We start from the raw sequence: 14,579 nt of genomic DNA on the forward strand, positions 1-14,579 counted from the left end.
GGTTATTGTGAAGAAAAGCTTGAAGTCATAAACAGAAGAAAAACGCTGGAGCAATTTTTGCCTAGATTTGCAGAGGAAATCTGAATCAGGATCCAGAAAAGAGCATTGCCAGGAGTAAGTGAAGGTCACCAAGCAAGAAGGGTGTCAGCAGTGGCACTGAAAAGCACAGCCCTGTGATGTGCTTGGTGCGATGGTATAAAGAGGGAGAGACATAACCTGCACCTCTGCACTGGCTGCAAAAGACTGAGGACACGGGGGATGTGGCGTGGTCCTTTCACCTGAGGTGAAACGCAGGAGGCCATGGGTGTGGAGGTGGTGGGGGTAGGATGCCAGCGGTGCGGTGTGGCGCTGCCGAGCCCCCGGCTCCGGCGCGGCTGGGAGATGGCTGCCGGGGTGCATGGGGCACCGAGAGGAAGGGCAACCCGGCAGGACTCGGCCCGGCGCCCCAGGTGCGGGATTAAGGCAGAGCAGGTGCCGGACGGCGGGGATGCAGCAGCGGGGCCGAACCGGGCCGGGCGCCCCGGGAGGACAGGCGGAGCAGAGCGATGCGGAGCGGGCCGGGGGGCGGAGCGGAGCGCACCGGGGCGGGAGGAGCGGGCGCGGCACCTGCGTGCTGGGAGCCCGGCCCGGCAGAGCCCAGCCCAGCCCAGCCCGGCAGAGCCCGGCCCGGCAGAGCCCAGCCCGGCCCCCTCGGCGCCGCCAGACGGTGGCGGGCCGGGCCGAGCCGAGGCGCTGCTGGGAAGCGCATCCCGCCCCGCTCCGCCCCGGCAGCCGCGGCCATGACCGACAACATCCCGCTGCAGCCGGTCCGGCAGAAGAAGCGGATGGACAGCAAGCACCGCAGCGGGTGAGCTGCTCCGCCGGGCCCGTGGGCTCGGGGCCCCGCTCCTCGCCCGGCCGCTGCCTGTGTTATGGGGGGGGGGGGCGGGCGGGCGGCGCGACCCCCGGTGCCTTCGTCTCGGGGCGGCGGTGGTGGTCCCCGCCCGAGTGCCTTTGCAGGATGCTCGGGCCGGGCGGCAGCCGCGTCGCCGTAGGCTGCGCGGCCGCGGTCCGAGCGCGGCAGGAGGAGGAGGAGGATGAGCAGCGGGAGGCAGGCGGGCAGGCGCTGACAGGTTGTTCCTGACGCCATTGCCGTGGCACGCCCGGGCGGAGGGCAGGACCCTGCCGGGCGGTGCTGCGTTGCGGCTGGGGGAGAGCGGGGCCAGCCGTCAGCTGCCGGCTGGTAGCCCCTTGCGTGGGGAAAAATCAGCCTGGGCGGCCCTTATCCTCATCGTCTTCTCCATTAGAGCCCTTCAGACAAAGCCTGGGCAGCAGCGAGCGCGGCGGGTGGCGGCCGAGCCCGGCCCGCGGGTGCGGAGCAGCGGGAGCGGCCGGGCCGGCCCGGGCGAGGGGCGGGGGTGGCACCGGCCGCCTGGCACCGGCCCTGCGCCGCGTCCTGTTTGTCATCTCGCTGTTGCGCTTGGCGTGGGGCCGGAGAATTGCCGGCTGGTGCTTGAGAGAGCGCTCGGCCTGTGCTTAGGAACAGCCTTGGGCTTGTAGGTCTGTAACAAAGGTCTCTGTCTAAATGCAGGGGGCTGGGTTTAACTGTATCAGTCAAAGCAATACAGTATCTTTAACGAGGGATGTTGCAAAATCCTGAGTGTGGGATGCGTTCCTAAAGGAGATATATGTATATATTTATCCTGATATCCATCCTTGTGCGGGGAGTTAAGTAAGAAAGATAATCCTTTAATACTATTTTGGTAGGAAATTGCACCATTATCCAGACAGGTTGGTTTATACATAGTGGGGTCTACAGGGTATCCAAGTTACCTGGCTGTCAGTTATTGTGATGCTTCTTTTGTCCCTGGATAATTTGTTGTGGGTTTGTTTGGTGGGTTTTTTGTTTTGTTTTGTTTTGTTTTTTTAATGTGGTGAGTTATATAGCAAAATAAACCAAAATATCAAAGGAAATCCTGACTGTTAAAACAAGAGGAAATTGATACTTTTTTTCATTGTTTGTTATGGTTTTGGTTGATAGTTTTGATTGTATTCTTCTAGCAGAAATTGACCTACACAGTTTATTCATTATTGGTATTACTCTTTATTATGAATATTGTTTGTAGCAATATCCATGCCAGTTGATACTAAACTGGGAGGTGTGTGTGATGCAGCAAGTAATTCCCCAGCGCCCGGGTAACATGCATCACTGGGCAGGTTCCACAAGGTGCAGCCACCATGGCATTAAATTTGGTCACGTGGATCGAAAGAGATCAGGCAGAGGTAGATGCCTGAGAAATTTCTTAAAGCTTCTTGAATGATTTATTTTCCTAAAATTCTCTAATCTCCATGAAGACCCTCTTGGGTATTACGATATGGTTAGCAGTGTCTAGCAGAAATTGCCTTCATCTAACCTAAGCTACAGTTTGCTGGTTGTGGACTCTACCTGATTAGCAGTCACAGAGATGATGTTTCCAGTGTTAGCAAGAAATTTTGGCAGCAAGAAGTTGCGAGGGAAGATTGCTTAGGATTTTTCTCTATAGCAGTCTAAATAACTTGTCTTTGGGGTTTTTGTTTGGTGCGGTAACTCTGGGGATGTGACTTATCAGTAAAACAAGAGCTCCCAATATATGATAAGTAGCCTGTGATATGTTAGTAATATGATGGAATGATAGTGTGGATAACAAAGCATTAAAGTCCAGCAAATCCAAAACAATGTTATAAACCAAAGGAGAAATCAGCCAGCAAGTCAGGGAGGGTCCCTGGTGTCACATCCAGGATGGAGTCCTGAGAATCCTAAGCCATAATGAAGACCAAGCCATCTTCCTTAATGCATGTGAAAAGCCAGGGATAAGCAAGTTTTGAAAGACTTCACCTTAGCATAGCCCTATCTGAAACTTCTGCTGTGGAGGTTTCCCCCCAGCAGTGGGGCGAGTTCTCGGCAGAGATTTTTGTCAGTGTGGTGTTCTGGAGCAGGAAACAGATTTCTGTTTGTGAACTGAAGGAGTTCACAGAAATCTTCGTGTATGCTAACAAAAAAAAAAAAGGAGAAATGCCTAATTTGCATCTAGGCAGCAAAGGGCAGGTGTCATCCAAGCAAAGCTTTCGTTACAGCCTCAGCCTGGATCATACTTTGAAGAGAAGCCAGGAAGGAACTCATGCAGTAGCCTTGCGGAGATGAATGATGACACAGACAGCTGAGATCTGTGTCAAAGAGAAACCATGTGTTTAATAAACTGGTGGGAGAAGTGGTTATCTGTTCCTGAGCATAACTTTAGTGTGGATCTTCCTTGCTGCAATCAAAGGCTAAGTTCTAAATTCTGTAGCTGTATGCCTTCAATTCAGCCATATTCTTTCCAATGCTTTGCAGCACTCTGAAAAAAACACGGTGAGATGCATGTCAATGAGGAGGGGGGGACAGCGTTAACTGCAGCGGGACTGCTAGCAGGATGGGGGGGGCTGAGCTCTGTTGGGAAGGGTGCTGCAAGTTCCTGAAGCACCCCGGATGTTCGGTGCCTGATACAAGATTTCCCTATATAGCTTATGGTCTCAGTTCACAATCCTGCAAGGCGTTTTTTGAAACTGGCAAACTGCTGTGCTCACGCTGCCTCCGCAATGTAGAAAGGCCTTGATCCAGAGACGTGGGGGGGGAAAAATGGGGAATGAGCCAGGGAAGGAGGAGCTTTACAGTAACATTTCATTCGGCCATTCCATTGTATGTGTGTAGGTACCCTGGCTCTGTTTAAAATGGCAGATTCCATTTCAAAGTCAACAGAGAGAGATGGGAGCTCCTGCCCTCCGTCCGCCCGCGCGTGCCGAGCGGGGCTGCTTTCCCGCAGGCGCGCTGCTGGGCGCTCGGGCGGGCAGGAGTGGGCTGCGGGAACAGCAGCGCTCCCGGCCCCTTCCCCAGCCACCCCAGCTGCCGTCTGAAATGAAATGGGAGTGTTTGAATCATGTGGAGGTGCATTAAAAGGCTAGGGGGTTGTGCGTGGCTCTGTTTGTTTGTTTGCTTTGTTTGGGTTTTTTTAATCAACGGAAGATTCTTTATATGCTTTTAAAATAGGAAAACGTGGAAGGTTGGTTTGTATATTAAAGGTGCCAAGGACTTAGCAGCACAGCCTGTGAGAAACACAGAAGCATCATCTGAGAAATATGCTGCTTGTAGAAGTGATTTAATATGTTGACTAACTTCAGCACTAATTTGACAAATACTACCCCAGTATTGGACAAATGTGAAACTTTTTTTCCATTAGGTTTGTTTTACATGAAAAATGCTTATGAAAGCTTATGAAAGCATTTTTCATTTTCTCTCTCAAATACTTTTCCATGAAACATGCTGCATTTGTAAATAAAAACTGCTTCTTGGTAATGGCTGTTCATCTGGCATCTGACAGTCAGTCTGTCATATTACTGCTGCTTACATCATCACTAATAATGCGCTTTTGTAAATAAATATCATCCCAAGTGAAGTACACAGTAGACCTTTGTGCCCTTCACCATCTCCCCAGTCATGTAGACCCCTGTGCAGACCAAGGGCCACATCACTTATAGGACTCAAAGTTTTAGACACAGTCACGTTTTTGAGTGGTTGTGATTTTATTTGGGGATTTGTGAGTTCATTTATTATTATTATTATTATTTGCCAAGTTATGATTTCGAATGTGAATAACAGTGCTGTATAAGCTTTCCCGTATAGGCTGTCTTCATACATTTTTCATGTTCTTTCTGTAAGGTAATAAGTTTTAAAAGTTCATGCTGTACAGTGACTTTCTAGTTTGCTGTTCTTCAGGGGCTATTGCAATACTGTTCTTTAATGCTTCAATTGCAAAATGGAGAAGGAGAAATGTTTAGCAATGTGTATTCCTAAACTTTTATAGAAAACTGCTCACGCTTCTTTAACCTTGTGGTTCCCATTCCTGAAAAGTGCATGCTAATTTTATCAGCATCTCTAAGCAGCAATGTAAACTTGCAGCTGTTTTTCCAGACAATCTATCTTTCCCTTTCAAGGATGTAGTCTTCTGATTTCCTGATGGAAAGTATTTTGTTATTCCTAATAACGCCAATAGTTCTCTCCTGCCAGAAACAGCCAACCGCCTCCAGTGATGCCAACCTTGCCCTGAGCAGAAAACTTTGGAGTAATGTGATGGCCTGAGAAACCCCTTCCCTCATCATCCAGGTCTTCAAGCTTGATACCCGAAAACAAGGATGGTATCCAAAGAAACAGTAGATCACAGAACTATGCAATACCTGTAAAATTTTTTAAGGGAGGAATAAGTTAATTGGGAAAAGCTGATAGCCCCAGTCAAAAGGACTTATTTAATGAGCACCAGGATAATCTGGAAATGCATTTGTGCACTTGTTTGTGCTCAGAGTGCTTTGTTTCTGGTAGCCAACTGCATGGATTTGTCATAATTTTTTCTTTTTTTTGGTCAAGGTCAAGATTATTCAGTTTCCAGAGGAGAAGAAAGGGAAAAGGAGACTGTCTGAAATGTTCCTTGTTAGGTTCACCACCCATCTTCCTGCATCTTCTTTCCCTTTTGCTCTCATTACAAGTTGCGTTTTGTCACCCAGAATGTGGGCATTCCGAGTCGGCTATTGAGGGCCATGGCCCAGGACTTTGCACCCTCAGCGTGGCCGTCTCTCCTCGCAGTACAAGTCCTTGGCAGCTTGGAGGGCTTTTGCTTTGGCTCCTGTGAGTGTGCATGAGCCGTCCAGTGCTGGCACATTCTGGGCTTTCACCGGTGTCGCACCACGTGTTGTGCCAATACAAGCTGTTGCAATAATAAAAGCGGCTGTGGAGGTTGGTATTTAATCACATTGCAACATTGGCCCGTGTCAGACAGAAAGGGTTCGGGTAATGAAGCTGTTCTGTCTGCACGTGACCCTGGGTACGTCAATGAAACCTGCCATTAGTCTATTAAAACATGATATGGCATTACAGCCACTCCTGTTTGTGTAAAGCACTTTGTAAGGATCACAGATGTCATATAGAGGATTTTAAAGCAGAACTTATGAGCTTAGTCATGTAGTCTTCCTTAATGAAGTTTAAGACATTATTGAAAAGGTGAAATAAAAAAAAAAAAAAAAGACAATGGAATGTTTGGAGGGGGGGTGATAAACATCTGCCTATAAGAATAAGCACATGGTTCTGTGCTTGAGAAATGTCTGTGTTCTTACCAAAAGCTCCTTTTCTAACTTAATTCAAGAAGCCGTGGGCTGGCACTTGCGTAATTAGTGTGCAGAGATAACCGTCACCACTTAACATTCCCACTAGCCCAGGGCTTGGACTGTGGCATCTGCTCTGTGCCTGCCCGGCAAAGCACAGGCAGCTGCTGGGTGGTTTGTGGGAAAAACAAGGTCACAGAACGGGTGAGTTAAATACCAGCATTGGGGCTGACTGGGTGCCTTTGTAACGAAAACTCGTTGGGGATCTTTGAATGTATATGGGCTAAAGATCAGCATTTGCTGATTTCTCGGGATTTTCAGCCACCCATATGCGAGTTCCTTGCTCAGCACTGCACGTTCCGGGGCAGGATTTCAGACGATGACATAATGGGATTCCTGAGCGCTGATAAAACCTTCCCAGTTAAAGTCTTGCAACATGCGACTCTGTCGTTGCTGGTTGTAGTATTGTGTTCGTTGTTTGGATTTTTTTTTTTTTTTTTACAAATTCCGTTAAGTTTCATAGAAACCTCGTGCTAAAAGGCTGTGTAGCAAACTTGGTAGAAATGCTGGATATTCTTTACTTGAGCATTGATACTACTGATAATCACCTTCAAAACTTGCCAGGCAGGAAGTTTTTCCTTTGTTTGTCTAATTAGGTTTTTGGTTTGCTTTTCCTGTAATTCAGGGGGTTGCGAAATTGCTATGGCTCCAGCCAGGCAGGAATTTCACCAAACTGTTATTTTTACACAGCAGATTCTTCTGTGGCCTTTCTTGCTTATACATGGAACTGCATTATTTTTGATTGATTCTCAAACCTTATAGTAATACGCAGCAACAAGTATCTTTCTGATGGGAATGCTATGAGAGGTCATGGCTTTGATTGCAGAACATGTGCTAAATTTTGGGTAATTTCACTTTTGTGCAATTGCCTTCTACTTCCCAGCCTTTGCAGGTGCTGTCATATCGGGGGCTGCTGCCTCATTTAGAACCACACAAGTGTAAGCAATTTTGCAGTGCTAGGTTTTCACAGACTGAAGGATTCATAGTAATTTGGAAAAGACTAAAAGCAATATAATTGTATGCAAACAGTTGGGCAGAGCATACTCTTCTTAAGATGAAAAGTTCTGAATAGTTTGTGGGGTTCATTTGCCATTTTCTTCTGTATTTATGAAGAAAAAATGCTGATAAGTCATTGAACTTATTAAAATATCTATAAGTCTGCTTTGGAGATTTAGGTATCAGTTTGAAGATCTTTGGAAAGTTCTTTGGAGCTATCGGTGAATTTTACTTTGTAAAAACAATTCCCAGCACAATTTAAAAAGATATTAAATTCTAGTATAACCTCTATGAGCCTTATCCTATTGTAAATATTATGATATATGTGTATAGGTATTTTTGCTGTTGAGTACAATCCCTAGAACAGGCCCAGCCTTAAAAATAAACAAAGGTAACTGGTTTCAGATGTCTAATTACAAGGACCAACTGCCTCTCTCTGTAACTGGGAAACATGTTGTGATGAAACGGGGTGTGTGGACACCAGGTTTGCTCCCTTGGGCAAAGCCTCTTATTTGTAGTCTTATCACAGAGGTCATTCTGAATTCAGAGTCATTAAAACATGAAATCAAGGCTAATCTTGTGTGGTTTTCTTCATTGTGAAAGAAGGAAAACCGCTTTCTTTTTTTTTTTTTTTTTTTTTTTTTAATTCCATAGAGCATATCTCTTTTCTATTGCAATCCCAATACTACCATTTTCACTATTCCCCATTAAAATGTATTTGGGATAAAAGTGACTATTTGTCTTAGGTCTTCATCTGCAAATACAAAAGAAAACTGCAATTCAAAGGTATCAAGCTAATAAAATAAACAAATACTTCTGAAGTAGAGTTTATTAATTTGAGTGCTTAACAGCAACTTTACTGTTTGTCTCATGTTGGTAACTGCCTTTCAGATACGTGTATTATACACAACCATGTGAGGAAGAAAGATCTACTGGTTAGTTTCTCCTAACAAAGAAAAAAGTATGTAAACTTGACAAAAATTGATAGTTTCAGAGGCAAGTGTAACTTTTTGAAGTGGGTTATGTTTAGAGTACTTATGTTAATTATGGTTTTATGGTACTACCTAGGGAATAGTCAAAGGTGGAAGTCCACTGTCTTAGAAATGTTACAAATGCAGAATCACTTTATTCCAGTAATTTGATCTAGGTGTGCATTGCTGTCAGAGTTTTGAACTATTTGCATTACCCACAGTGTTTATTTCTGTCAGATTTTCCTGCATTCTGCTAATTTTCTCCAGCAAATGAACAGTTTGCAAGTCCGCGTTGACAACTACAGCAGCTTTGATTAAGCTGACCTCTACATGGGCAGTGATAAATGTGTGCAGGTGAAAGCAGCGGGATTGTTATTGAAACTGGAGGACTTAAAAGTACTCTGGTTTTGGAACTGGGAGTTTGACTTGCACGGAGCTGATAAGAGACTATTTGGCACCATCCAAAACTTGTGATTTCATGTTCCTTCGGCACGGATGCGTGGGCGCTATGTAGTGCTCTGCTGTCTTGTCAGCATTTTGGTCTGAAAGCTGCTCCGAGCGAGAAAACCTCTCCTGTGTTTGGGTGGCACCTGTATGCTTACGGCTCTGGTTGTTCCTGAGCGCAGACTAGAGAAAAATCCACCTTTTCAGGGCTCATCTGCCACTCTTAATGAAATGTAACAATGTCAAAGTAATTTGATTATGCAAAAATCTTTTTGTCTAGTTTTAAGAGCTTGTGATAAATTATCTTGCAAGGCAGCCTTGTGAAGTTAATGTCTGTGCGTGCCCATGGAGCACTGAATCACATGGTGACAGCTTTAGTTCTGGAAGCAAAGCTGATTCCCCCCCCCCCCATCTTATCTACTGAAGGAACTGACTTAACTGATAACTTTTCTTTCTGTTTATTTGCAGCCAGCAGGGCATAAAACATTAAAAAAAAAATAATTGTATCTTTGTGGGAAACCACCTTCTGTGTGGTGAGTTGTTAACTCGGTTCATCATGCTGTGTGTATCTTCTGACAAGACAGCGAGTTTAAGAGCCGAATGCTTTGTGTACTTCCTTAAATAGTTATTTCTTTCAGTTAGGTACATACTTAACGGAACTTTTGTGGCAGAATGTCGTGACTTAAGAACAGATCTTAGTGGTGGTTTCTGGAAAGACGTTTGTAAGAGCTCTGAAGCTTTTGGTTATCAGTCTAGCTGACACTGGCTTTCCTAAATGTCAATGAAATTCAATAGGGCTGGTTTTAAAGGACCAAGGGGGACTGGGAAGAGATTGGCTTTCAGTAAGAAGCAGTGACAACAGGAAAATAACCCTTTTGGGGTTTGGGAGGGTACAATGCTGCAATTTTGGACAGAGAGGCTTTTTCAAGGTACAGGAGGTGTTGCTGATAAGCCTTGCATCTCCCACGAAGTAACTGACAGCGTTTGATTCATTGCCTCGAGTCGTAAGGATTCATAAGACTGAGCAGTGCCCAGTTTTATTGGCTGGAGTTTCTGTGAGAGCTGAGTTTTCGCGGCGGGAGCAGCCAGGCCGAAGGCCGCACGAGGCACCTCCAGGTGGAGACGAGCGGGCTCCGGCCTGTGGAAGGAAAGTCACACTTCTCCATGCGTCGGTTTCTAGAAAGCAAAACGAGGAGCCTCCCCAGCCCTCGTTGCTGCAGACACGTGCCTGGCGCTGCCGCAGGCCTGCCCGGCTCTGAGCTCGTGGTTGTGTGATGTTTTAGTAACAGCTCCAACGCAGTACGAGACCTTTGCTCGTAGCTCAGCGGACTGTGAGGCAGGTCTGCAGAGGCCGTAGCAGAAGGAACGTCTGTTTTTTGGTAGCAAGTCAAGCTCTGGGTTTTAAGATGCTCATAATATAGCGGATAATTGAGAGATGAGAGGTGGTGAGTGACAGATGAAGAAGTGATGCTCGGTTTTTCTGCCTGGCTGACAGAGAGCGTCTGGGGCGTGTGTGAGTCAAAGAAATTTATTAAAAATTAACTTGTAATGAATTAATTTTCCTTCTATAGGTGTTGTGAGTGCCTAAGATGCTGTGGCAGGAGAGACCCGAGGCCTCGTACTGTTTGGCTTGGCCATCCAGAGAAGAGGGACCAGAGATACCCTCGCAATGTGATCAACAATCAGAAATACAACTTTTTTACATTTCTCCCTGGGGTAAGTGTGGAGAGTCGCTTTTCATCATCTTGCCCCAGTGCTTTCCCCAATTTCAGTGGTTTTACAGTAGGCAGGAGCAGAACCTGGAGCAAATAATGAGTGTTTGGGTTGTGTTTGGTGGGCCTCCTGCAAAGGTGCCTTAGGGCGGCAGCAAACCAGACATGGATCTGTCCCGAGTGTCCAGGGCTACTTTAAGACCGCCCTAAGTTAGCATTTAGACACTAGAGGAGCTTGCAAAAGTCTTTCTGGTGGTTAGATCAATATGCATAACTCCTGAACTCTGTTAATCTCCATCTTTTTTTTCTTTTAGGTGTTGTTTAACCAGTTCAAATACTTCTTCAACCTTTATTTCTTGCTTTTGGCCTGCTCACAATTTGTTGTTGAAATGAGGCTTGGTGCACTTTACACATACTGGGTTCCTCTGGTAGGTCATTTCAGGTTTATTTATTCAAGAAAGTTTCAGTGTTTGACAAAATTTATTGTGCTGCCTTTTCTGTGGGGTTTAAGTTTGCACCTTAAATCATTTTGTTAGCTCACTTCTTCAGGCGTGAGCCATACATGTTGTAGCATATATGCCTGCTCTGGCCTTAAGCTTCATTTTGTAGAGGTTTGATGGGGATGTGAGAGGACTCTGCCCCCAACGTGTTCATCATTACAGGCACAGAGCTCCCGCCACCGACCGTGGTGACTGCAGGAGCAGCGGGGCTTTGTGAAAAACGTGAGAAAACAAATGGAGACCAGAGCAAATATATTTCCCTGGCAAGTTGTGTGTTGTTCACAGCTGCGTCTGGACGTAGGGTGTGCACATGAGGGGTCTGCATGGGGCCTCGCACCCTCCTGGGCTGGTCACACAAGGGCCAGCGCTTGCAGGAGCCCGAACCAGCCTGGCAACTGCAGTGAAGGACCGAAGGACACCTTTCAACAGTGACCTTAAGGAGCGGCCATATGCAAAATGACGGCAAATTATATTCCCCTGCCAAACAGTTTGACCTGTGCGCTTGGGGTAGCTCAGCAGGCTCCTTCGTAGTTAACCACATTCTAAAAAGCAAATTAAAAAGCCGAGAACCGCCACCCTCTACAAAACTCTCACATATAAAAATAAATATATAGGCACATATTCAAACTTGGTCAGAGTGCAGATACTCTTTCCTTCCTGTAAACTATCTGCCCTTTTGATAGCCATGTGTTTCACCTGCAATCGAAGGAAATTTATAATAATCAGTTTTGAAGCAGAAACTCCAGTGGTGTCAAAGGACAGAAGGAGGCTTAGAAGCCTAAGAAGCCATAGAATGGGCTTCTTAAATCTCTAAAATGTAGTGCATGAGCCAGTTACAACCGCTTGAATGCATAAATATAGGTACCTGTATATTTTTCTTTTACTGCGGTAAAACTATTATTTCTCTATGTGAATAACTTCTTTGCTGCATTTCAGCTCATAGCGTTGTAGAATAATTTTGGTTCAGAGTGACATCTGGTCCAACCGATCAAAGCAGTGCTGTCTTTAAACTTAGGTTGGTTTAACTCATCTACTGGAGTTTTGAAAATCTCCAAGGATAGGCATACTTTTTACTTTAAAGAAATTACACAAAACTAATGGAAAACTGATTTTTAAAAGCGCACAGGGCTCTTTCTAAGACAATACTTGTGCACTGATTTGAGAAATGGTGGTGGTAAAAATATGTGACTCTATTGAGAGAGCTGAGGAAGAGCAAAGGAAAATTTTCCTGCCTTTTAGAATTGCAGTACTGTGAAATCCCTGGCAAAATCCAGAAAGAAGTGAAGGGGCAGCTTTGGGACATCGCTGCTGAAATTCTGTTTATATTAAAGCCTGGATCTCACTGAATTCTCTCTTCAGCATGTGCTGTGTTGCCTCTCCTGTATGAACCTAATGCTAGTTTCATAAGATCCTGTCGTATAAATGAAGTATACATGCGCACAGAGGAGCTCTCTTTCTGGGTTTTGTGTAGGCAGTTGTGACTTGTCTGTGCCAGGTGAGCAATTAGAATTTGGCCTATGAGCTGCCAGAAAGCAGGAAAGGTCTTTGTTCATTACTGGTGGCTAATACGAGTGGTGCAGATGGAATGACATACGAGATGACACAGTGAGTTAGCACATGTGGGAATATTTGGGGCAATTATTTGAAGACTCTTCAAACAGCCGAAACATAAGTTGAAAATAACTGATGCTTTTTTAAATTTTGTTTTGAAAAGCAGAAAGGAATTTCTAGCTAAACATACAAATGCAACTTGTACATAGAAATGTTCATTCTGTTAGTTATGAAAATGAGAGATCTTCCATGGTGGTGCAAAACAGATGATTGTGGTCCCAAACACGTGGGGGTGAAACACTTCTCTGAAAATATAGTGTTAATAGCTTGTTACTTTCAATGTTTGTAAATATAGGATTGAATACAGAAAATTTTTAAAAACCCCATCCTTGTGTCTCTTCATGTGTCTGCATTTTTAAATACTGAAGAAACATACGACATTGTTTTGCATTAATTTAATTATTTTTTATATAGTGAAGGATGTGATGTGGGCCTTTTCCTCATGACAAGAGGAAAAGAAATAATGGCTCGTATCCACAGAAAAGCAGCACTGAAACCCTAATCAGACAAATGTGTAATTATACTATGAGTAGTTCACATTAATATGTTTAGAGTGCTTATTTGTGTAGGCTGTGTGTATACATACACATGAATACACATTACGTAAGCGTATCTCTATATATGTATATATAAAAAGGGGGCTATATAAAATTTTTATATAGATTTCCATAATAAAAAAATCTTTCAGATTAAGCGAGCTGACTTTGGCTCTGTGGTGAAGGGAGTGCTGAGATTTGAGGGATCCTTTCTTACACTTGATTTGTGTGTAACCCCTCTCAGTCTTGGTTACTCACCTGTGAAGTGAGATGAAATATGTTATTTGCATTCTTCAGATAAACTTCAAAAATATTTCTTTTGAGGGTACTAACAGAGCATCATGATAAAGCTGAGAAACAACTGTATTTTTTTTAAGCAACGAGTCTGTTGTCGGTTTGCTGTTGGGAGTTCTGGACAGCAGCACGTAATATCACTATAATGATTTAGTGAGAGAAGACAGAATACAGAAATGCAGATTGTTGGCATTGATACTGATAAATATTGCTCTGATTAGGGGCAGATGTGATTTTTTCTGACCTTTTCATCCATTCTGTTTCCCCCCACCATGCTCCTTTTTAGGGGTTTGTGCTTGCCGTTACCGTCATCCGAGAGGCCGCGGAGGAGATCAGATGTTACATGCGCGACAAGGAAGTGAACTCGCAGATCTACAGCAAGCTCACAGCGAGAGGTCGGCTCGGCGGCTCCAACGCCGCATCCCGGCACGGCCGCAGCAGCGCCGGGGTTGCAACTCAATCACGGGCTGCTGACAGTCGGGGAAGCAGAGTTCAAGGAGCGGGGAGGGGGTTATGGGCTCGCAGGCACGTGGCCACGCTGCCGAGGCCTCGGGGGTCCGGGGGGCTTTCTGGTGGACGGCTCCTCCCTGGGCTGCGCTGGATGCTGGGCTGCGCTGAGGGTTTCCCAGGGAGATGCACGGCTAATGCAGGAGGAGGTGGGAGGAGGTTAGTTGCCTCAAATAACTTCAGAGCATCATCTCGGCGACCTGAGGTGTGGGGAGCGGGCGGTCAGTGCGTTGTCACGCGTGGGAGCCTGTGTGGTGTGCTGGGGGTTCACTGCAGCCACCACCAGGCAGGGGTTAACTTCCAGGCAACTGATGTGATGTTTTTAAACCCTCGTTGCTCCTAAGCCCCAGCATAGGCCATAGCTTCTTTCCCAGTTATTGTCCCTTCTTGGTCGATTGGAGTCACCAAAGAAAATGAAACTGGATCTGAGTTGCTCTAGGTTGTGGAGGTGGATGTTTCCAGAAGGGAAATGTGTTTTTCTTCCTGCAAAGCTCTGATGTGAGAGGAGGTCTCTGTAATGCTGCATGGATGAAGGAAGGGAGAGGCAAATACAGCAAACAGCATAGCAGGAAGAAAACAAGAATGGAACTGTAGTAAATGTGATATGTTGTCTAGGGTTTTTGTTTGTTTTTCTTCCAGTTTTGGTCATGGTGCATGTGTCTTCCCCCTGCATGTGTGTTTTGCTTGTTCACCCTGTCAGTAAGAGAGATGGATGTAAGAAGGATTCCTATAAGCAACCAATTTAAACTCTTTAATGGAAACAACAAATGTGTACTTAAAACAGGGAGGAGGATCCACGTAGGC

The 14,579-nt window shown here is 45.4% G+C and overlaps 1 protein-coding gene across 1 annotated transcript in view; it reads left to right on the top strand.

The window, feature by feature from the left end:
* The first annotated feature begins 625 nt into the window (after window positions 1–625).
* The window catches only part of ATP9A (ATPase phospholipid transporting 9A (putative)), a 60,421-nt gene continuing 46,467 nt past the window's right edge, over window positions 626–14,579 (top strand). Inside the window, exons 1-4 of the mRNA XM_065645500.1 lie at window positions 626–847; window positions 10,187–10,331; window positions 10,642–10,755; window positions 13,555–13,663. Of these exons, the coding sequence (XP_065501572.1) occupies window positions 780–847; window positions 10,187–10,331; window positions 10,642–10,755; window positions 13,555–13,663 (436 nt within the window). The 5' untranslated portion in view covers window positions 626–779. The remainder of the gene's footprint in view (window positions 848–10,186; window positions 10,332–10,641; window positions 10,756–13,554; window positions 13,664–14,579) is intronic.

This window comes from Caloenas nicobarica, chromosome 15, assembly GCF_036013445.1.
Source record: "Caloenas nicobarica isolate bCalNic1 chromosome 15, bCalNic1.hap1, whole genome shotgun sequence".
Taxonomy (NCBI): domain Eukaryota; kingdom Metazoa; phylum Chordata; class Aves; order Columbiformes; family Columbidae; genus Caloenas; species Caloenas nicobarica.